Source organism: Heterocephalus glaber, unplaced genomic scaffold (genome assembly GCF_053883595.1).
Source record: "Heterocephalus glaber isolate CG9 unplaced genomic scaffold, H.glaber_assembly_v1.0 deba00001465, whole genome shotgun sequence".
In the NCBI taxonomy this organism is placed as follows: domain Eukaryota; kingdom Metazoa; phylum Chordata; class Mammalia; order Rodentia; family Bathyergidae; genus Heterocephalus; species Heterocephalus glaber.
In genome coordinates, this window is record NW_028258312.1 from 4,800,373 (window position 1) to 4,825,352 (window position 24,980).

The 24,980-nt window shown below is 35.5% G+C and overlaps 2 protein-coding genes and 1 long non-coding RNA gene across 10 annotated transcripts in view; 1 reads left to right on the forward strand and 2 right to left on the reverse strand.

The window, feature by feature from the left end:
* Slc25a46 (solute carrier family 25 member 46) overlaps positions 1-20,497 on the reverse strand; it is a 28,538-nt gene extending 8,041 nt beyond the window's left edge. Inside the window, exons 1-7 of the mRNA XM_004841769.3 lie at positions 20,075-20,497; positions 17,269-17,311; positions 15,998-16,055; positions 13,981-14,058; positions 12,080-12,180; positions 5,389-5,445; positions 3,851-3,908 (exon numbers count right to left, since the gene is read on the reverse strand). Of these exons, the coding sequence (XP_004841826.1) occupies positions 3,851-3,908; positions 5,389-5,445; positions 12,080-12,180; positions 13,981-14,058; positions 15,998-16,055; positions 17,269-17,311; positions 20,075-20,366 (687 nt within the window). The 5' untranslated portion in view covers positions 20,367-20,497. The remainder of the gene's footprint in view (positions 1-3,850; positions 3,909-5,388; positions 5,446-12,079; positions 12,181-13,980; positions 14,059-15,997; positions 16,056-17,268; positions 17,312-20,074) is intronic.
* LOC147826552 (uncharacterized) lies at positions 10,914-12,073 on the reverse strand. Its single transcript, XR_015438923.1, has 2 exons — positions 11,773-12,073; positions 10,914-11,170 (listed from the first exon to the last, which is right to left on the reverse strand). It is a non-coding gene; the product is annotated as an uncharacterized LOC147826552 (long non-coding RNA).
* Positions 20,498-20,517: 20 nt separating the features above from the next.
* Tmem232 (transmembrane protein 232) overlaps positions 20,518-24,980 on the forward strand; it is a 275,760-nt gene continuing 271,297 nt past the window's right edge. For 5 of the 8 annotated variants that reach the window (XM_087180869.1, XM_087180875.1, XM_087180878.1 and 2 more), the window contains exons 1-2: positions 20,518-20,615; positions 24,589-24,660. The gene's annotated coding sequence lies outside the window, so the exon portion shown is untranslated. Of the gene's footprint in view, positions 20,616-24,584; positions 24,696-24,980 lie in introns of all 8 variants that reach the window. The other 3 variants (XM_087180871.1, XM_087180873.1, XM_087180872.1) reach the window with 3 other exon arrangements.

The following is a 24,980-nucleotide window of genomic DNA, read 5'->3' on the forward strand; positions in this document are numbered from 1 at the left end:
CACATTGTGGGTTGTCTCTTCACACTGCTAGTGCTTTCTCTTGCTGTGCAGAAGCTTTTTAATAAGAAGAGATCTCATTTGTTGACTGTTTGTGGTAGTTCACGGGCAACTGAGGTTTTCCTCATAAAATCTTTTCCTACACCAAGGTCTTCAAGAGTTCTACCTAAACTCCAGTCCAATCAGTTCAGAGTTTCTATTTTAATATTTAGATCGTTAATCCATTTCAATTTTAGTTTAGTGCATGGCAAGAGATATAGGTCTAGTTTTAATCTTTGGCAAGTTGAAACCCAATTTTTCCAGCACCATTTATTAAAGAGGCTATCTTTCCTCCAGTGAGGGTGTTTGGCTCCTTTGTCAAAGATGAGGTGGCTGAGTGTGTCTGGTGTTGTTTCTGCATCTTCTAATCTGTTCCACAGGTCCTCAGGTCTGTTTCTTTGCCAGTACCATGCTGTTTTTATCACAGTAGCTTTGTAGTATAGTTGCAAGTTGGGGATTGTGATACCCCCTGCCATGTCTCTGTTACCTAGAATTGCTTTCGCTATTCTGGGTCTCTTCTTGTTCCAAATGAATTTTTGAATTGTTTTCTCAAGGTCCATGAAGCATGCTGCTGGGATGTCAATTGGAATTGCATTGAATCTACATAGCAGTTTTGGAAGTATGGCCATTTTCACCATAGTAATCCTTCCTACCTAGGTGCAGGGGATGTCTGTCCATTTTCTGATATCATCTTCAATCTCTCTTTTCAGAGTGCTACAGTTTTCACAGAAGAGGTCTTTGATTTCTTTCATTAGGCTGATTCCTAGGTATTTCAATTTTCTGGATGCTATTTTGAAAGGAATTGTTTTTCCTATTTCTGTCTCAGTGAGTCTGTCATTGGTGTAGAGGAAAGCTATCAATTTTTGTGTGTTGACCTTGTAACCAACTACTTTACTGAATTTGGTTATTAAGTCTAGAAGACTTTTGGTGGAGTTCTTGGGGTCTTCTATATACAGTATCATGTCATCTGCAAGTAAGGACAATTTGACTTCTTCATTACCTATCTTTATTCCTTTTATTTCTTTCTCTTGTCTAATTGCTGTGTCTAATGTTTCCAGAACTATATTGAACAAGACTGGTGATAGTGGACATCCTTGTCTTGTTCCTGATTTGAGTGTGAAGGATTTCAGTTTTTGACCATTTAGTACGATACTGGCTGTTGGCTTTTCATAGATGGCTTTTATCAGTTTGAGGTAGAGACCATCTATTCCAATTTTTTGTGTGGTTTTTATCATAAATGCATGTTGGATTTTGTCAAATGTTTTTTTTGTATCTATGGAGATAATCATATGCCTCACTTATCTGTATGTCAAGCTCTTTTCCCCTGTTTGGGAAGTTTTCTGCCATTACTTCTGTGAAGAGTTTTTTTATGTCATCTGCACTCTCTCCTGTTTCTTCTTTGACTCCAATCAGTCTTATGTTATTCTTCTTTGCATCATTTAGCAGCTGCTGGATTGATTTCTCGTGTTCCCTTACAATTTTGAAGCAATTTTTCTTTTCCTGGTCACTAATTGCAATCTTATCTTCTCTATCTGAAATTCTGTCCTCACATTGGCTCATTCTGCTGTGTAGACTTTCAGTGGAGTTTTTCATCTCCTGGAAATCTATTTGCATCTGTTTTATGGATTCCATTTGTTTCCTATGTTGGGATTCCATCATGTTCCTCAGCTCCTCTCTAGATTTATTAATCATGTCTTGCACTATGGGCACAATCTTTGCTGTTATCTGAGAAATTATTTCTGATTTCATTTTTTCCAGATCCCCTTTTGTTGCCAGTTCAGTGGGTCCAGGTGGTTGAGTATCAGAGTGTTCCATCTCATTTCCCTTTGGGGTTGCTGTAGGTGATCTGGAAGTCTGGTTTTGAGACTTATTTATGTGTCTTCTCATTTCAATCGTGGCGGGGAGGATGCTGTTGGCACCCCCGCAGTTCGCCTCCTCTGAGCTGGGAGAAGTGGGACAGGGGCCGGGAGCGGTGGGACAGAAGGTGGCCTAAAAGCCCCTTCCTCTGGGCCGAGAGCAGCCGGTTGGATGGTAACCCAGAAGCCCCTTCCTCTGGGTTGGGAGCAGCGGGACAGAAGGCGGCCCAAAAGCCCTTTCCTCTGGGCTTGGAGAGGTGGGACGGATGGTGGCTGGGAAGCCCCTTCCTCTGGGCCAGGAGCGGTGGCCTGGATAGTGACCCAGAAGCCCCTTCATCAAAGTACCATTAACAGAGAGGAAAATGATATTTAAATGGAAACTAAATTTTCAGGCTGATGAGACTAAGTTGATTTTGAGATGAATGAAGATTAGAGTTGAAATGATTCACATGTGAAATGAGCTCTCTCAGAATAATCATTATAAGATGAAAAAAAGAGAGAGGGCCAAACACCAAGTCTTAAAATTCCAAAAAAGAGACAGTAGGAAAAAAAAAGGTCACTGAAAGATGATTTGAAGAGAGCAGAAATTTGGGAAAAAATAAAAGAATTTTAGAATAGCAGACAAAAGGAGTCGCAAGGTGAGCATTAATAGTAGGATATGGAGCAGGAAACACAAGGAGTGATACTCGTTAAAAACACTGAAAAACTGTCATATACTGATTTGGAAACTTACATAAATAATTCAATATTTAATCTTCAAAATTCAGTTATTAAAATAATGTTACCATTTTATGGGTAAGAAATTAAGATTTTAAAAGGTTAAAAAGTTATCAAAAGTAATAGATATAATTCTAGAGAAATGTGAATCTGACTGGAGTCTCTTCTAAGACAAAACTTTTTTCCCCAATAGTCATGCTACTTAGTTTTCTTTAAATAGTTTCCTGCTATTTTTCATTATTTTTAAAATGAAGATCTCTTACTGAGTGACAACTGCAAATTCTTTATTAGTACACAAAGGAATCATTTCTTTTCCCTTTTAACAGAATACAAAATGCAAGGAGAAAGGAAAATATGTTATCTTTAGTTAACTTCAGGATGTTATCTTCAGTTAACTGAAACCAGTTCTAACAAAAAAAAATAATAAAAGATTAACAATGGGGTCAGAAAAGAAATGAAGAGGAAAATAATAATTAGAAAGACTGATTTAGTAGAGGTTTTTTGAGAGAAGGCATTATATATACTAAAGAAAAAAATACTAGAGGATCCGATGTTGGAAATAGAAAACAGGTGTACATATAGGTAGACTCTGTGCATACAACCATCTTCATCTTAGTTTTAAGTGTAGGAAGGATATGGTGAGATGCTGTATGAATTTAATTCGATATACTTAAAGCACCACCCTGTGGTTAAAAATAGTTAAAACAAAACAAAACTACAGTTAAAATAAGCAGACAGAATTTAAAGTTAGCAGGAAACTGCTTAAGCTTTCTAGTAGTTATCACAGCAAGGGTATCAAATATTTCTTTTAAATTATAGTTTAAAAATGCTGTCAGTAAACTACTTATGAGTACCACATTCGCACTACTAGGATGATTAGCTTATGCTCAGATAATTAATATATTGCAGTATAGGCTATAACCATCTGCACATAGGGCTTTAAAAAGTTTATATATTCTTTGTATTCTCAGCAAGTTACAAGTTGGGCTGTGAGACATCTTAATGAAGAATACAGCTGTTTATGGGGAAGAGATTAAAAAGGATTGAAACTCTAAGTGTGACCTAAGTTTGCAATGGAAATATACACACCATCAATGTGTGAAATATGTATGGTATTTGTGAAATACATATTTTTAAAGAATGCTGTTTTAAATTGTTCTGCTAAATAGTCATACATATACAATATACTGAGTATTCCAAAAATATTTAACTAAAAAAACGACAACACAGGAATAGCTCACCTGTACTGTTTCAATTAGACTTGCCGAATAAAAAGGCATGGCCACAATATAAGTTAGGCTGTAGAAATTAAAACAGATTTATCAGCATAATGAAACAAAATGTTCATATGAGATTTTTAAATATCTACTTTACTATATCAACACAATTTATATTCAAGCTACAATGACCTTTCTAAGATGTTCAACTATCAATACTTTTAGCTCTACCATATAAACTTCAAAAACCTCTAACATGCTTTATTCAACAAAGATGACCACAGGGACAGCCTTCATACAAAAACAGATTTTATCTTAAGACAATAAAATGTAGGCTCATTTATAGTTCACTGTTTAGACATCAACCTGTAGCTAACACAGCCTATAAATCTGACACTTACAATTTAGGAGGAGGGATCCATTCCACAGCTTGCCTTTTTATGATATTTGAACAAGTTTACTTTTCTGCCATTATCCTATTATCTATCCCCAGATTTCCCATCAGTAGAGCTAGGTCAGCCTTCAACAGTGGGTGAAGTCCCCTTTTACTGTTAAAAAACAATATTGTACAGCTTTGCAAAGTTGTTTCCTATCATCAAATATTTAGACATAGTAAATTACAACTTTGCAAGCCTGCAAAATATAGTTATTTAAAATCATATCAAAGTGGGACTTACCTAACCCTTATGGGCCAGGTCCTGGTAAGTAGTGGTTTTCAAGGTGAATGGAACATCACTAAGTAATAATGTGCTAGAATGCCCCATAGAGGGAGCCAGCAAGCTGGGGGATTTCCAATTCACAATCTTCAAAAAAAACTAAAAAGTGAAGAGTAAAATTCTAATCTATACAAATGATTACTGTTGTAAAATCACCAAGTGTCTTTAGGACTACATTTCAATGTCACCAAAAGTTTTAACTCTACTCATCACTATACAAGCAGATGTACAGATCTGTTTAGTAATACAATAGAGATTAAGTATCCCTTATTAGAAATGCTTAGGGTCAGAAGTATTTCTGGTTTGGGATTTTTTTCTTTTTTTGATTTTGGAATATTTGCATGTACCTCCTTGGGATGAAAGCCATGTCTAAATATTCATTTATGCATCATATATACCTTATGCACATAGACTGAAGGCAAATTTATGATATTTTTAGAATGGCTGTATTTTGACTATGAACTATCACATTTGGAGAGGTGTGGAAAATTCATCACAAAATTTTATATTTTGAAGCATTTTGGCTTTGGGATGCTCAACCAGTGATAAAAATAATTCTCTCAGAAATTTGGGCTAAACAAATTGAAGACCTTTGCTAACTTCCTATGAATACAACAAAATGTAGGCTGATTCCAGATTTTCATATTAGTAAGAATTATTTTAAGGATCACATGTATTTCAGGATTTTATTCCTAAACTCTATGTTAGCTGCCCTTTGAAGATTTATTCCCATAAATATTTCATTACTCTAATTTCCTTCACTGTATTTATTAGTAAGATTTTTAAAGTTCTAAAGCTATAAAATTAATGAAAATTTCCAATTGAAATGCCATTTTTGATACTTACGCTTTCAGTAGAAGGTGTTCACCTATTTGTTTAGGATTCCATTTGTGCGAAACCTCCCTAAAATGTAAAAGTAAACTAAAATTGAACAAAAGTCACGTTATTTAAAACATCTTAACATAATTTTCAAAAGGGTAATCAATTCTAACTTGTTTTAATCTGTAGAAGAAATGTATTCTAATGATTGCAGATTTTCTTTTAGGAAATTCACTTCAAACTGTCATAGTTCACAAACAGAAAAGCACACAAGGTTCTTTTTATATGCTGACAGAAGGGGCTGACACGAAAAGGTCTAGACTAAAAACATGAGAAATTAAAGGAAGAAATGTAAAAATTACATAATAAAAGATAGGAGAAGGAAATATAGAACAGAAAAAAGAAGGAAAAAGGCTTTACAAACTACTAGGCATGAGAATTTAATAGTGAAACAAAATTAAGTAACTGTAATGCAGAATGACACATTGTATTTTTTGTATAGTACCCAGTTTCCAGTGACCTCATTTATTACAATGATATTCACTTTGTGACCACTATTACATTCTATCATTTGTTTTTTGAGCTCTGAGCTCCAGGACTGTGTCTTTGTTTTTGCTTCTATTTTGGTTAACTGGGAGGTGGGTGGAGAAAAGAAATAAGGAGGAAAGGAGGAGGAAAGGAGGGAGGGATAGAAGAAGAAGAGAAAGAGGGAAGAAAGGAAGGAGATAAGAGAGAAGGAAAGGCAAACTGAAATAGAACAAAAGGAGAAACATATCAATAGAAAAGTCAAATAAAGAAAATGGAGAATAAATGAGAAGGATAAAAGGAAAATAAATGAAAAAGAGGAGCTAGGGAAGAAAAAAGCAAGTGTGTGTGTGTGTGCATGCGCAGAGTAACAGAGAAGGCAAAGTACAAAACAAAGATAAGACTTCTGAGGTAAGATCCCCTAATGAAACTGGCACAATTCCACTATGGGAACAACGGAAATCTCAAACATATGCCTGCTATTTGAAATGAGTGATAGGAAGACCATAAGGAAACAAAGGAAAAAATATATTTCATAATTAAAAGGAGAAGAAAATTAAAATCGCCAGCAAGAGAAGGGCTAAATACAAAGCTCAGAACCTGGGTGGAATGCAAGTTTCCCTATATTTTTCCAAGAAATGGAAATATATAGAAACTTTTAGACAACAGAACTACCACCCCCGATTTCTAAGCTCTTAGAGAAACCAGAGTCAAACAGCATAGACAATACAGCTGAAATGATATTCAGTGATTAAGTTGCAAATTAAAAAAAAAAAAGATTATGACTTTCATCTATCTGACAATTACTTTATGACTATAAGACAAAATATGCTACCTGTTCTGTACATCATCTTGGTACTGCCATTACTCTTATCATAACCTCAGAGAGTATTACCACAGGTCATTTCTTGTAACACTGACTTAAGGCATGAAATTGTCGTTAGTTCTATAGGCAAATGGGTCTGTGACTTGTGTCTCTGTAAGGACAGGCTACCTCCCTTTTAAATATAATGCTAATTCTCACTGCCAACTCTTAAAATGATTAAGGTTAAAAAGAAAAGAGGAAATTTAGAGCCAAGTACTTAAAAAAAAAAAAAAAAGAGAAAGAGACCTTTCCTTATAGCTGTTCTCTACTACTTTATAAAATACGTACTTTACTGCCTAGGGTCTAGAAATTTAATTTCTCATGTTTAAATGATTCAGGAAAGAAGATAAGCAAAAATGTGACACAGTTTTTATATATTTCATTATCAAATACCAAACATGTGTAAATATATTTTGATTTGCTAATTTCAAGCAAAAGCTACCGTGGCAAATGAATACCAAAATTTAAAAAATTGATTAGAATACTTTTCTCAAAACAGTCTAATTTTTCATTTGACAGATTAAACAAATATTCCTATGTAGTCAATACACACAAGCAATACAATCTAAAATAATTCTATATCTAAGCAGACTTTAATTTTCACACGGTCAAATATCTGTCCTCTTGAACAAAAGAACAAACAAAAACATCTTCCCTTAACCCAACCCAAATCTATCATCTTGCTATTACCTCCCTTCATCTACTTTCTTCATAGCCAACTTTCTAAACTTACTGCTTCCATGTTTCAACTTCCCATTCACCTCAAAATCCAGTCTAAATTGGCTTTTACTCCATTATCCTACAAAATAGCTCTTGCCACATTCCCCAAGAACCTCCATCTCATCGAGTCCAAAAGGCATATTTCAGCATGCACCTGATTTGAACTGCAACAGCCATCAGGTTAGGCACTCTCATTCCTCTGTGGTTCTTGAAGCAGTGTTTGACCCTGTATTCCACAAGCCCATACTGTTCTGGCTTTTAGCCTCCTTCTTAGTCTCACTTTTGGAATTCTTTGCATGATCATCTTTCCTAACCACACACCTATTCTTGGAGTTCCTAAAGGCTTGGGCACTCTTCTTTGCTCACTCCATTTGGTATACCAGGCACTTTCAAGAGTACAGCTTGAAAATTTCTCAAATTTACCTTCAATTAAGAGTTCTCTATATAAAAGCCTCATACCATTTGCTTACTGACAATTCCACCTGGATATGAAAAGGGATCTGAAAATAAACTGAACTGGAGAAAAATCAAATTTCAAATATTTCTTCTAGTGTTCTCTATTTAGGACCTATTAATCAGAAAGGAGTGGACTAAATTTAAGGAATTCAAGGACTATTTCATTGTGTTTGAAACAATTGATTATTTTAAAGTAAGTGAATTCAGAGGACTCATTTGGAGAAAAAAAGTAAGATGTTTATACTGTGCAACCACAAACATGAGATGATTTAAAACTAAGTTCAACTTGAGTTTTGTGAGAGACTGTGTACAGGCAACCTTGGTTACAGGAACTCCGACTTCATGTTAATGACATGAGAAAAGTCATACGCTAATAAAGGGACAGATCTTTGGGGTAGATTAACAGATGGTCTAACTCACTTCAACTGGGCAAAGGCTAGGGAAGGGGTGGGAGGTTCTGGCAGGAAAGAAAGAGATAGCAGATGATGATTGTGGCTCATATACATTGTCTTAAAAAGGAATGCTACTGAGAAATTACTATATAAGATTGCTGAGTTCATAAGCACTAGAGACCAGTTGTTTTTCTCTGAGGTGACCATAATCAGTATAATAATAAATACTGGTTAACTCACACTGTTACACCTATTCTATCTAATAATCACATGCAGTCTAGAAGAAACTGGTAACTTCTACTAATTGCTTTGAGTTAATGCTTTGGTTTGTTTTGTTTTGCCATGGCTATACTTTCCCCCAAGAAAGGTCAACCTTGTCTAAAAAAAAAAAATTGTTAAAAAAAAAATGGATAATGGTTATTATCAGATAATGGCTTTGATTAGATTATTCAGATAATGGCTTTGATTACAAAAGCCTGAATTCCTAGAAGCCATCTTTAATACCACCCTTTTTTTCATCTACTATTCTTCTTTGATCACCAAGTTCTATCAATTTTACTTAAGTATTTTTAAAAACTGTCCATTCCTCAACTCAAAAGATACTATCCTGGTCCTTGATATTATTATTTCTCACCGTGATTATTTTTATAACTTACTAGGATGTCTTCTTTTATCCATTTTGGTCTTCCTTTAATCTCATGTTTCCTAAAATGACCCTCTGAAAACACAAATCTGATGCTACTGACTGTACATAAACTCTTTTGCATCCTTAAAGTGACCTACAAAACCATGCACAGTGTGGCTCTCACTTATTTCTTATACCCCATTCTACCTTGTTCTCTGGCCTCCAACCACATGAGCCCTATCTCCATTACTTGAATTCTCAATCCTCCATACTCCACAGCATATTTATATAAACAGGTAAGCACCTCCTGTGCACTCTCAGATTAAGAGTAATGTTACTGGGAACCCTATTCCTACCACCATGATTCTCACAGGACCATATTCTTTCCAATCAGAGAACAAATTTCAATTTGTAATTGTTTATCCATTGGTGTGATTATTTTCCTAATATATGTATCCTTCTATTGGATTTTGAGTTCAGTAACAGGTACTTTTTGTTTCTTTCTCATTATAAACCTGATTTCAAGCTTGCAAACTGGCACATACTGGTAGTAGGCACTGACAAAATAGGCACCTAGGTAAGTAAATGAGTGAATCAATGAGTGGGATTTATCACCAAAAGCATACGAGTATACATTGAAGATAACTTTTTGTGTATTCATTAGGTAAAATTTGAAATAAAAATAAAATACATTCCCACACAATTGAAAGGTCTGCTTCTCCGTTGGGCAAGAAATTAACATGATAAAATTTTATAAAATTCTGTGTCTTCCATTTCTATTTCTTTTTCCTTCTCTTTAACCTGAACTTAATGTTATGCTTTCAGCTCTACTTTAGAGAGTCCATCCATTACTTGCCCTATGTCCCTGGGATAGCCAGGACTTGAACCGGTAATGTACTGACTTTAAGATGAAGTTTTTTCCACTCTACCAAATTGAATTTCCTGTATTTTGTTAAAATTGTATATTAGTCTGTGTTTGTGGGATGCCCTGAAGAATATTTGACTTCAAGTACTTATTTCCAAACTTACTTGTGATATAAAAAGCAACAGTAGGAATAAGATTAGCCAACACAGAATTCCAGCTTTTTGGGGTTGGGGATTTAGCTCAACGGTAGAGCACAAACCTGAGACCCTCAGCACCAAAACAAAACAAAACAACACCCCACAACCAAAAAAAGTCAAACCCACAAAATTAGTTTTTGAGCTAAATGATGAAACCATTAGCTGGCCAAATATTTCTAATCTTTGTGTTGCTTCTTCTGTTTAAAATTGTAAGAGGAACTTGAAGATAGAGGTTCTTCAAAAAGCAATCACATTGGGAAAAAAGCTTGGTATCAGTTTCTTGCCTTCTCTCCTTAAAAAAATTAAATCCCAAGCATGAGGACACGTGATGTACTAATGGTTATTCCTTCAACTGTTTCACTTCCTGGACAATCCACAAAATTTACCCTTGGGGCTAACTTTGGATTTATGAACCACTCAAAGCCCTCAATGTTATTTCTGGATTGATACCAAAAATCATAGAATCATGCCAAATAGCACCTAACAAATTTATGGTTTCTGACATTATCTATTAACATTCCTTTCCTATATTGTTGTAAGATTCCCTTGTTATTCACTGTTGACTGTCTGAATGAATCTCATGCTTCTCATGCTTTTCTACTATGACTTCAACACTTATCTTTCTATTATCAAGTAACCTTGGAAAGAGTTTTACAGAAAAAAGACAACTCAGCAACTTTTCCCAGTTTCTCTTCCTCTAAATGTATCTACAACCTTTGGCTTCTAGTATACTATATCCTGTATCTTACTACTGTTCTTAATTTGTTTTGAAGACATCACTAATTACACCCCCCTGAATTACCTCTCCAGACCACACCCTACTGTATACTTGACATGGCACAAATATATCTATATACAGTTGCTCAGGATTTTGTCTTTGGGGTACTTTATGTCTTTTATTGTGTAATTTCTCCTTAGGTGAATTTTTCCCATTCTACTGTTTTAAATGCTATTTTTCCTCCACAATACTCCAGCTCAAGTTTCCACAAGTCTCCGATCCACAGTTCCAACTATCTCGACATTATCATCCAGACATGATGATCCTTAGATATCTTGCAAGAATCTCAAATTTCATTTATTGAAAGTTAAACTTGGGCTGGGGATTTGGCTCAGCGGTGCCATGCCTGCCTCGCAAACACAAGGTCCTGAGTTTGATCCCCGGTACTGAAAAGAAAAAAAAGTTAAACTCATTTTCTCCACTCCACCGTATTCTTCTTCATGAATTCCCTAACTTGGTTGACAATTTTTAATACATAAATCTCAATCACTGCTGACAACTCTCTCTTCTGTACCCTCATTCTCAATCTAACATCAGTTACCATCAATTATACTTCAAAAATGTCCATTTATCTCAACCCTGTCTGTTTTGTTCTATAGCTCAGAACCTCCTCATTTTGGCCCAGTCTCCACAAAGTCCGTGAGCACCCCGTCATCTTTTGTTTTTTATTCTACCACTTGAGTATAACCTTGATCAAAACATCCGTATACTAAAAAAAAAAGTCTTAGATTCCCAACCCTACAGAGAATAAAACATTATAAAAACATAATCATACTTTAGGATTTCAGCTCCTCTTCCTAATACTCCACCCAATACATATGCAATATGTCAGGACTAAGTCACTTCTTTCTATTAGCTAAACTGTCCAAGTTCCCTAACACTGGGCATCTTGTCACCCCTTATTGGAATGATCTCTTTTTCTGCCAAGTCAACTCTTATTCATAATTCAAGATCTAGATAAATTTCAGTTATTTTTTGAACTCCTTACCGATAAATCCAGGTATGGTATGGCTTAGCCTCTGAACCAAATTTGCTACACAAAGAACAGGAATTGTTCAATAGTCATATTTGTTCCTCAGTCGGCAACTGCTGGCAAACAGCAGGAGCTAAAAAGCTGTAACTCAACAGATACTAGAATGTGAGAAGCAATTTCTTTATCACATACTAATTCAACAAGATATAGTAAATGACATAATTCTGTCTTAGCTATTACAAATAAGTTTCAGATTTAAGGAACTTTTAGATATTTTCCTATATATTATAAACTAATGCTGAGAAAATGCCAAAAAAGGTACCTTGGCAAAGGTGTGAATTCACTAATTATGCCTTCAGCTCCAAGTGTGACTCCTTGGACAATGAATGTACTTCCCATTCCTTTCCACAGGGCTCTTGGTCCCTAAAATGAACAAAATTTACTGTTATTTCTGCAAATGCCTATATATTAAATGCAAAGAAGATCTTAATAAAACTTGATATAGAATATTTGCTGATACTTTCTAAATATGCATTTGTCTAACAGAAGTCTTTTAGACAACTATAATTAAATGAATTTGCATCATTATTTTAGTATTTGTTAGGTGGCCAATATTTAGGCCAGGATGAACACTGATTAATTGAACACCCTAATGATTAATTTATTAAATATCTCATATCTATATATTCAAATCCTTAGTAGTCCTGCCCTGTGGATGACCCAGAGGTATATCAAAATTTATACATCCACAGCATAACTCAAAAATATCTATTCACACCATACCAATTCTTTCCTTCTCTTGCTGTATTTCCTATTTCCCTAGATGTCATCTTCACCATCCTATGTCTAAACTGTATATCTGGATAACATTTTTCTCACTATTCCCAACTAATCAGTCACCAAGTCCCATAAGTTCTGTTCTGTCTTACAAATCCATGTTCTTTTCTTCAGCTGTCTTGCCCCCTTTCACAATACCATTAGTGAGATTCCTAGTCTATTTACCTATATATTATTAACAACATACAGACACAGTCAAAATAAGCAACAGAGTATCAGAAACAAAGTTATATCCCAATTTCCTGGCAGAAGTTTCTTATTTATCCTCTAATAATGGTCTATACATACATAAGTATATCTCTGGGTGTATGTACAGATATAGAAATGCTTTTATTTTGTTCACTTTTAACTGATGAAACTATAGCAATTTAAAAAAAGACAAGGGATCATTTCAGAGCAGTACATACAGAGCTACCTTATTTTTAAAAGTACATGGTGCTTTGCCAAAGAAATATGCCATATTATTTTAATGGTACTCTATGGATGAACATTTAATAATTTCCAATTTTATTATGTGCAACGCCACAACATCCTCCTGTCACATTATTGCACATTTATGTACACATTAATGTGGAAAAAATCACAGGAGTGAAATAAGTAAGTCAAAGAACATGCACATTTTAAATTTTGATGGACATTGGCAAACAACCCAAGTTTGTTTGAAATACTTTGCTCATTGCTAAAATACTTCAGTGATAATCTTTTAGCAGTTAAGATTAAGTGTGCAGCTCTTAGAAGGTTATCATCTGTATCCTGCCTACTTCTCTAGTTTTCATCCTTAACCTCTGCTCCAAGTTCCTATTATAATGCACTAAGTCCATTCTCAAACATTTTAACTTCTTCTCTTCTATCTTTGCATATCTATTTATAAAACCTTTTCTCCAGCCTCGGCATCATGTAAACTTCTTCAAATTTTAGTGTATATGCTGCCAAAAGGAGTACAATTATATAAACTTCTTAACAATAAATATACAGCTCAGTGTCCCTTTTCGCAAATTTTTCCCCAGATATATCTTGTGCTCAATTCCAGTTTTGATAAGATACTGCTCTTCTACATTCTGACAGCATTTTATACTTCCAATATTGCATCTTCCTGTACCACAATCTTCCGTTTAAGTTTTTGTCTCCAAGACTAAATTATAAGCCTCTTAATAAGAGATATACTCATACCTGCTGCTAAGCTCTTGGAGCTTACATAACTGTATATTTCTGTTGAGTTAATTAAGTGAAATTTTGGGATTCCAAAAGCTATCACGAGACATTAGGTTTACTATAAGTTAAGATATTTTTGCTAACCAAATTGAAGAAATTATTCTTACTTTAATGATTACCAAGCCCAAACGACAATTATATATAGCTTTAATAGATCCACAGACTAATTCTCACCTGAGTTTTGTTGAAGCTATACATAATGTTGATGACTGTAAATGGAGTGAGATGATAATGCCGAGCATGGTAATTAACCTGCAAAAAAGATATTACGTATTTTTTTCTGTTGCTTTGTCAAGAAATAATGAAGCCATGAAAAATGTTGTGGCATAAAAAAGTTAAATTCTAAACTCAACTTAAGTTATACATAAGCAAAATTAATTTTGAGTGCTTTAAGTCTTTCAAAATATAACATACATTATTAGATAAATATAACATGAAGATGAATGCATAATATACAGAGTCATGTAGATAACATAATAAGAAAGGTCTTGTTATTTGATATTTGTATCTTCTAAAACACTGCTATTATATCTCTCTACTCATGCTCCCTTTAGGCAGCCATTTTTCAAAGTCCTGTATGTGTTGCAATCAATGAGTAAATTATGAAATCAGTTAAAAGAGTCAAAACAATACACACTGGATCACAATGTACTATTATCACTATGTAAAATATGTATGTTTGTAATATACTGTTCAGGGGGATATATACTGCCAATGGTATGCTCTTTTGTCTTTATACGCTTATTTTTCAGTGCTATAAAAAAATGGAAAAGATTTATATTGTTTTGAACTCTAATAGCAAACACATATGGGATAAATTATTTTGGAAAAAGGCAAATTACATGATAGCAGTATTTGCCACATTGTGGGTCACTGGTTCTCCAGGACCTTTACTCTATTAGAAGATTAAGAAGTTCAAAATTATATTTATTCTTACTGATGCTAAGGTATCTCTCTGTGTTGATATTTTGACTAATGGTGCAAAAGCAGAGGTGATGTAAAACTGTTAGCTCACAACTAAAGCAGTTGCATCAAATTATATACATTTTTTATTTATTGTGTCCTTCACCCCGCATATTCACACGGAGCAAAAGTAATCATTTAAGAATATCCTTGATGAAGCATAAAAAAATGCTTATTTTATGAAATCTTGACCCTGAGTGCATATCTTCTTTCAATATCTTGTGTGCTAGGAACTAATACTAGGAAATAAGATGCTGTCATGAGGGAAAGCTCTTCCAAGTTGGAATTGCAAGGTGACATAGGCACTTTTTTCATGGAATACCATTTTTGCTTAAAAAACTCACTGGCAGACTATAGTTATTCATATTTCAGAGAGACATGTTCTGGCAAACGAACAAAGTTAGCTTGCTGATTGAAAAACACATAAGTTTCAGTATTTTTTGTTAATAAATTTGGATTTTTCAAGTAACATAATTTTTGGAAATTTGTATCTATCATCAAAAGCATATAATAATTCAGACTTTTCTGGTGAAATCAGTTGTACTTTCAGTGAAGATGATATTTTTGATACTGTATAATCAAATACTTTTAACATCTGGAAGATTTATATGTCTTGGCAAATCAATACTCTTAACCAATGCATGGTAAAAATAACCATTCAAGACATTTAAATCAATGTCTTTTTTAAGGTAAAGTATAAAATATTCATGTGGTTTTAGGTTTCACATTGCAAATAACCTTTAGTGAGTTTTGGTGTAATTTCAAAAAATTCCCAGTTATCTGAAAAGGATATATACTCTAGGCTTCAACTACATATATGGACAAAGCTGAACTTGTTTCTTTTAAAACACAACATCTTTCAATAGATTGACTGCAGGAGCAGAGATGATGGCTAAAAAATCTGCAAACCATAAAATGTTATTTTCATAAATCGGCCATTGTTAGCATCTAAAGTGTTTATTTTGATAAATTAAATTAACACATTAAAATTTCCCCAGTTTTAACTTTTGATGTGGCAAATATCAACAAATATGACCCACATAATGCAAAGGTCATTGGGATTCTCAATAATTGCTAAGACATTAATGAGGTTTCCATTTCAAAAAGTTTGAAAATGATATATTAAAGATTTTGGTACATTTCACATGGAGAAATGGTTACATGTTTTCATGTTATTTACTTGAATTTTGCACATCAGGATCAGGACTGTCAAGAGAATTTTATTTACCTGACATTGGCGGCGTAGAACAATGCAAGGATGGGCCAGTACATTTTCTGTGAAGAGACTATATAAAATAACATGTATATACGTGTCTATACACAAAATTTATTTATATATATTTCCACCTTATTATTTAAATAATTCTAATATTATTGCCTGAAGAATCATGCATTTTTTATGTTTACAATTCTTAAAACGATTTTTTAAAATATCTAGACATTTTTCTCATGGTTCACCAATAACAAAAACTCAATATAAAAGAATGAAAACCAGATCTGTAAACCGGTAAATATGGGAAACAATACGTAATATTAATAACTATAGTAAAAAGATGAGAAAACATTTCTGTATGTTTGACATGGGAATTGCTACATCATTTAATTTCCATTTCTTTCCAAAAATGTCCGATGAACAAAGTTCCTATCAGCAAAGCTATCTACTTCTAGGAACCTCCTTGTAAAAAATTTGATTTTGATATACTTACCATTTAAGTTATAGGATTCTGAATGATTGTGTTAATTACCCGTCTCATATATCAAATATTTTTTTTAAAAAATATTACCTACAAAGTATAGCTGTGGGTTTAAGCTCTAATAGTGAAATATACACACGTGAACATATATACTTAAATATAGATAAATATCATGAAATTAAGAGAATTCAGTATAAAAAGTGAGGCTAAAAAGATTAACTTGCAAAATAAAAAGCTCTTTATTTATATTGACATTGACATCCTCAGGTTTATGCAAATAAATCTTTTTCTCAGTTCAAAATGAAAGTCATTCCAGCACAAAATGTAAGCCTTGTGCAAGTCCACATGAAACTATATTCACTAAAAATCACAGTAATTAAGACTGATGACTTTTCTTAAATAAAATGATCATTAGGAATAAAAAAATATAAAGCTGGTCACTGAATGCTGATTATACACAAAGTCTAAACTTCACGCTGCTAAATATCTAAGTGGCACCCTATGTTTAGAGAGAAAGCTCAAGGCACAATTACTCTTTTTTGCTTGACAGGGAGATATGATTATATTCTTTCAATAGATTCATGAAAGTTGTTATAATATTCATTACACAATTATTTGTTTATGAAACTGAATTACTGGTGTCTACCATTACTGGAAGCTAAACCAAGTTACAGATTTTAAATTATGATAATTTTTTCTGCAAAATATTATTCAATATTTAATCTGCTACTCCAAAGGAAAACTGAAATACTAATCATTTAATTATAAATTAAACAAAAACTCTAAATAAAAACTTAAACATTACCTTGCAAGTCCAATACCAAATCCAGCAAATCTATTCAACTGTTCTAAAATAAAAAGAATAAGATTACTCATAACCATTATTTAGATTTCTTATAAAAACAAAAAAGATTCTTTTCATATTACTATGCTGTTCATTTAAACCTCAAAGTCAAATTCTGATAGGAGCCAGCGGGTTAATCTGAATTAGTGAAGTACTCTGGGTGGATGTACGGGGAGGACTTGTGGCCAGTTACAAGACAATTGCTCTTTAGCTCCAACTGATTGATCGTTACCTTATAGAGCTGTGGGTCTAGAGTTCATAAGTTGTGACTTTTTTTTCAAAAATGATATTCTTGTATAAAAACAAACCTCGCAATTTTTAAATATTGCCACTGGTAGCTATTTGAAAAAGTTTTAAGCACTGGATGGGCTAAGTCAAACAAGTATGCAGAGAGAATGTACAGACTACCAGTACTAGTGCCTGAACCCAGGCCTTCACAAAAGCTACATCCTCAGCCCTTTTTTTAGTTGAAACAAGGTCTTACTAAGTTGATAAACTGCATAGATGGGCTCAAACTTGCAGTCTTCCTGCCTCAGCCTCCAAAACCACTGGGATTACAAGGAAATCTTATCAGTCTTCAACACCTGACTGTCATCAAAAATTTCTTCCATGGCTACCCATGACTGATATTTACATCACAATCTTGACTTCTCATGCTGTAAAACTAATTATCCACTGTTACTGATGACAGAGCAAGTTGTTAAACCAATAGCTGTGAGAGAAATACCTCAAAATGATTAATTTGAAAAAGTACTTAGCATCACCTAAATGGGTAAGTGGAACTCTCTTCTTCCCATGACCAAGTTTTTAAATAGTCTTAAGAATAGTCTTAAGAGTAGTTGCTCAGTCTCTATGACAGATGACTGGGTACCTAGGTGCTAAGGTATTTCGGCAGTGCTACTGAAAAAGTTCAGTTATTTAACACTTGTAAAAACTGTATCAGCTCCAGTTGGTAACGTTACTATACAGGTGTTAAAAGAAACTTCTTTCTCCTTGACTAAAGAACTCAAACATAATGGTGAGCTATCACAATCCCAGAGGACTACACATTAAATATCAGCTATAATACAATTTTCATGAGACAATCTCCCCATCCCCCTTTTCTACGCCTTAACTATTCCCTTACAGTGAGAAAGTGCTCACATGGGCATGTTTCTCAGGGAAACTGCTTCACCCCAACTGAAGTACTGTATTGGGGTCTTCCCCAAAGCTCCATCCCCACCCTTGAACATGTACACGTTGGAAGTTGGAGGAAGGGAGGGAGAGAGCGAGAGCTTCTTCTGCCATGTTAAAGTGTTTTCTTCCTTTCAGCTTTTACCTTTTTTGTGTGTACAGATCATCCCCGTATATTAAGAGAAAATGATCCTGACATTTTCTGGAAGGTGTTAAAGAGGTTTACTACTGATGACTGTGTAAGTTTCTCAAGTGGCTGTCATTGTTGGAAAGTTACACTCACCTGCTTGACAACAGCTGCAAAATAAACCCTTGGTTTTGTTTAAAAAGCTTCTCTTTTTAATCATCAAAGCATAACTTAGGAAAAATAAAAATATGAACTTTACTGCCAAAGAAGGTAAATGTGTTGCAATTATATATGCATTTTGAATTATTTAATATGACTAATAAAAGCTTTCTAGTATTCTGAGATCAGTATAATAGAAAGAAAACTAGGTAAGAGTCAAATAACAGAGTGCTGGCTTGGGCAGCACATATGCAAATAGCTAACAATTTGACTCTGGATAAGTCAATGATTTTCCTTCACATCCTCATTTGTTTAGCAATTTTTAAAATTCTTCCTAGTTAATGTAAATCAAATATTACTGTGCTTCCAAGTCAAAATTCGATAAAATGAATATAACGCTGGTATCTAGGATGGAGATATATATTTTATGGTACTTGTGTAACTATTGTTCTAATCTCAGGAGAATTGCAAGAGGCACATATTTACATTTTATAAATAAAAAATGCTAAAAATAACTATATCATGCCATGTTGTAATTAAAACATGGGTCTCTCTACATCCTGCAAAGAATAATTATGTCTTGATTCCAAAGACCTATCTTGAAAGTGCACTAGTGTTTGTTTTGGGTGAGAACAGTGGAAGAAGGGAAAATTACAGGGAGGAAAACTTCTAGATGGGGGATCGGATAAAACATATAACTCCCAGGTTTAAAAGAATAAAGTTAGGAAATGACTATTTTATCAACCTACTACGTATCCCATAGTAGGTGTTACTCAGTTCATTTAGTTTAACACTTGAAAATAAATGCTAACAGTTATTCTACAGGTCTTAAAGAAAAGAAAACCGAGGGCTCTGAGGTCAGGAAGTCAGTCATTCAGTTTACAAGTGGTAGAGCCAGGTAGATTCCAAATCTGCCAGTGCTGAAAGCTTCTCTTTCAGAACACAAAGCTACAATTAAAATCATTAAATCAAGAAAATACAGACGCCAAAGCGAATTGGGTGACAGTAAATAATCCAATTTCCTCTTCTCTTGACTCAGACCATAAGCTGTAACACCATACAATCCCTAAAAATTCCTACTATGAACCCTATGGCTAAAGCAGATGTCTCATTTGGAGATGATCCCAGAGAACAAATTGGCGAGGAAGAGGGAGGAGGCACAGAAGACTAACGGAGGGCAGAGTGTGTGGCGCGCGATAGGTCCAGAAAGAACCACGGCGGGACCATTGCGCGCTTTCCGCAGTCTGCAGGCCGTGGGACACGGCTGACACTCGACCACCACCCCTTGGGCCCAGACCGCGCGCTCACCACTGCTCTGCCCCTGCACGGCTCCGCCGCCGCCGCCGCCGCTGGGAAAGGGTTCCTCGGCCGGGCCCTCGTACGGGGTGGAGGTGGAGGGCACGCTGTAGGCAGGGCTCTTCTCACCCCAGTGCAGGTTGCGGCTGCCCGGGATGTCCGGGGGAGTCGTCACCCAGTGGCCTAGGTCCGACCCGGAGCTGAAGGACCTTGCAGGGAAAGCGACGCCAAAGCCCTGCTCGTCCCGGGCACCACCCCGGTAGCCCAAGCCATCGAATCCGTCTGGGCGCCGCGGATGCATCATAACCGGGGCAGGATGAGGCGAGCCCACCCCAAGCCCACCGCCGCGAGGGCCACGGCGACCTAGGGCCGCACAGTTTTCCCCGCTGGGCAGCCGCGTCTGGGGAATTCTGACAACCGGAAGTCACGATTAAAATCCGGAAGTCAGTGGATCACGTGATCAGGGTCTCTTCCGGCCACATTTCGTGCTTGGTTACTAGGGAGACACGGAAGTGACCTAAAGCCAACCCTTAAAACTGTTGTTAAGGAGAAGGTGAGAAAATGAATATGGGGTTTATTAACTGATACGGACTGGATGGGAAGGGTCGAACAAGATGTTTCTTTCAGGGAGAAGGTAACGAACTGGTCGGGCTGACCAGCTGACATCTGCCAAAAATATGTCTTTCCTCACCTGACTGATGTTTCCCTGGTCCCAAGTGGGGTTAAAGCTGCGGTGTGTTAATAATGTCCCACTTAGCTTTGTGTCCCGCTTCTAGGGTTTTGTATAGAATCTATTGAGTGAACTCAGCGGTACTACAGACTACCAGAGGAAGCATTAGAAAAGTTCAAGTGACAGTCAAGGGAGAAACAAACCCACACATTTCCAAACAAACTGCCCTCCGAGGCTTAGGAATTAACCATTTTACTTTTCCAAGGACGTAGAGTAACTATAAACAGTTTTCTGTCGCATTTTGTACTGATACATCTAAATCGGTCAAGGAATTTAAATTCCACATGTCATTCAAATCAAGACACCCTGATGAACAACGTGGAGGACCTCTGTATAGTCCCCTACTACCTGTTTCCATCAGCTCCATGGGCTCCTAGGGTAGTGTCTCTCCCTAGATTGGACCAGGTCTTACATGGATTCTTCCTGTGCCTCTTCTTCCCCACTGGGCGCTTAGAATTCCAAAGGTTTTCAGAAGAGAACTCTGACGTGCTGTTCTTAATCTTCCAGACGTGAACCTTTACTGGAAGTGATAGCTTCGTTTTGAATGAACTGACATTCTTAAACTAGGTTTTGTTGTGGCTTGAGCTGAGTTTCTTAGTAAGTGTATCCAGTGTTACTCCAGCAGAGTCCACATTACTGGATTACTAACATCAAATGAGTTACTGGGCATGGCAACAAAAAAATATTTCTCTATTCCTTGGGAATAATTAGCACAAAGATGAGATTATCTCAGGTCTTTTATTTTTAAGGTAAAGAGAAAGAATAAGTGTGTGTGTGTGTGTATGTGTGTGTGTGTGTACTTTTAATGGAAAAACGACACCTCACAATTTCATGACCCCTTAGAGAAGGGAGGAATTAAAACGAGAACACCTGGGTAGTGAGTTGAAGAGAAAAATAAAGCAGTAAGAATCCTTACTCTCAAATTCCACCTGTAATATAGTATATTTTTTCCTTATTAAAAAATAAAGCACTGGGAGAATATAGTAGGTAAATGTTTTTATGCAGAGTATTGGAAAACTTTCTAAGACAGCAAAAGCAAAGTTAAAGCCATGTAAGGACTCAGGGGAAGATTATAATTAATTTGACTATAAAATTTAAATTTCTTTTTGCTAAGTTTTAAAAAATATAGTGAAATTTAAAAAGCAAATCACAACCTGGAAAAATGTCTACCAATGAATAAAGACAAATCAATAGAAATGTAAGCAACAAGTATGGCAAGGCACTTTAAAAACAAATGCATAAAATAGATAATATTCATATGAAAAATAAATATGCCCTTTAGTAATTATAAAGAGATAAAATTTAATAACAGTCGTCTCTTATCTATGAAAACTACAATCTATAAAAGGGAAGAAGCACATCATTATGCCATATAGGAAGAAGTCAGCTCATGTTTAAGGAATGATATAAAAATGTAATGAAACTTTTTGATAATGAACAATTTGATGATTCATATAAAAACATAAAAGTGATCATAAGTTTTGAATCCTAAATCTTAGGAAACAAATATAAAATTTGTTTCCTAAACACGTTCATGGCATCCATAGTACACATGTTTATGGAATAATTGTCCACAATAGAAAAAAATTGTCAGGAATCTATCAAGTAATTAATTATTATTAAATGATATACATATATCCAGACACCCTTTTAATTAAATATATATTTATTAAGCACCTATCATGTGGCAGATACTGTTTTAAGCAATGGGACACAATGGTATATTAGCTTCCTTGTGGATGTGACCATGACCCACATATCTGACACACACAGCTTAGAGGAGAGGTTTATTTTGGGTCATGATTTCAGAGGGTTTTGGCCATGGTTGCCTGGTTCTAAAGCAGAAACATGGCAGAGGGTCTGGTAGAGCAAAGCTGCTCATTTCATGGTGGTCAGAAAGCAAAGGACAGGGAAAGAACACCAAAAAGGAAGGGATCAGGGAACAGATATAGTTCCAAGGCTCAACCCCCCATCCACCCAGACACACAGAAGTGTGCTTCACTATAAGCTCTTAGGTGTTTTTCAAGCCAATCAAGTTGACTGTCAAGATTAGCAGACTTAATTGGTGAATAAGCTAGACAAAGTCCTTCCTGTTAGAAGTAACATTCTACTTCAGAAAGAAAAACAGCAGATAAATATATTGTATCATATAATTAAGCAAACATATAACTCAGTGTCAGATGACACAATTATACTAAAAATTGAATAGTAATAGAGGTAGCTTTTATAGGTTAGCTTTTCTAGAACACAAAGGTCCTCTCTGAAGAAGTGACCTCTGAGGAGATTTCTAAATGAAGTGAGAGTATGAGCTATGCTTCAATATCTGGGAGAAAATGTTCCAGGCAGAACTAAGCATATGACCCTGATAATGAGCTATCAGTGGGTAGCCAGTGAACAATGGTGAAAGTGGGAGAAAATGAGAGTTGAAAGGAGGTGAGGAACACCATCTTACAGGGCAAGATGGGTAGTGATGGACTACATTTAGGTTTTACGGGAATAGAGGAATGATATGACCTTATTGATAATTTGGACAAATCAACTAGGCTTCTGTCGGAGCAAGGGCAGTAGCCTTCTGTATTTAGTAGGCTACTACAAGCTACAGAAGCAAGTGGTAACAATCTAGAATGAAGCTTAGAGTTAAAATGTTTAAAAAATTGCATTAGGCATGTAATCAATGGACAGACGCAGCAATAAAGATTTTTCTGGATTACTAATTCTGTTTGCATCTTTTTGTCATCCTATATTTCTTCAAAATATTTACAAAATCATGACCTTGAAATGGTCCCGAGTTTATAGCTTTAAACTAGCTTGAGAAACTCAATAACACAGGAATTAAAAGATATCTGTTTAGGGCCAGGGATTTAGCTCAGTGGTGCTGCCACCTGCCTTGCAGGTGCAACATCCCAAATTCAATCTCCCGTACAAAAGAAAAAAAGACCTCCTTAAAAAGAGACCAATATACATTGTATGAGAATAACAGTAGAATAATTTGTATTGATCACTGCAGAATAACAAATTCCTCCCATAACAATTTTAGCAGCTTACAGCAGCATTGATTATCTCTCACTTTCTATTAATTAAGAATATGACAGTGGGTCAGTTGCATAGTTCTGGCTCAGGTCTCTTGTGAGGTTGGCCTTAAGATTTTAACTTGGGCTGGAGTAATTTTAAACTTGACTGAGTTTTATTTGAGTTGGAAGGTCTGCTTCCAAAATATCTCTCAACTGTGTAAAGAATGCCTTCATTTTTTGCTAAGTATTAGGAGGTTGGCATTCCTTATCATACAAAGCTTCATAGAAGTATTTGAAAGTCTTCCTAACATGAAGGCTGCCTTTGTCCAGAGAAAGTGATCTCAGAGAGAGCAAGGAAGCAGTACAATGTCTTTTAGAACTCAGTCACACCTCATCACTCTTGCCACATTCTTTTTTTTTTTTTTCTTCTGGTATCACTGAATCCAACCCATGCTAAAGGACAAGGAAATTTGACTCTATCTTTTGAAGGGAGGATGTATAAAAAAATTAGTGTTTGTATTTTAAAAACATCAGGATATTAAACTCTTTTATAACAATGAATATATGCAGGATATTTATAGGAACTAAAAATTAATAATCAGGAAAATTTTTTCATAATTATCAACAAAATGATATAGATTCTCTTAATTTATTTGTGTGTGTGTGTATGTATGTGTGTTTGTGTTTCTGTGTGTGTGTGTGTGTGTGTGTGTTACTGGGGTTTGAATCCAGGCCTTTGTACTGATTTACATCTTTAGCCCTTTTTATTTTTGATTTTGAGACAGGGCTCAACCATCCAGGCTGGGCTCAAGCTTGCCATCCTCCTGCCTCAGACTGCCAGAGTGCCGCCATTACAGGCATGTATCACCATACCCTGCTTATTTTTTCTTTAGTAAGTAGATTTGATGAATTTGTTTTCTTTGCAAACAGTCCTATGACAGTACTATGGTTTGAATGTGGGTGGAGCTGTGTTCACATGCTAGAATCCTGGTCTTCAGAGTGCCGGGTTGAGAAGTGTTGGAACCTTTGAGAGGTGGGGCCTCCTGGCAGGTGGTTAGGTCACTCGCTGCTTCCATCAGAAGGGAACCAGTTAGTTCCTCTGAGAATGGTTTGTTACAAAAAGCAAGATTGGCCTCTGAGTCCCTCTTGCTTCCTGGACCTCCAGGCAATCTCTCCC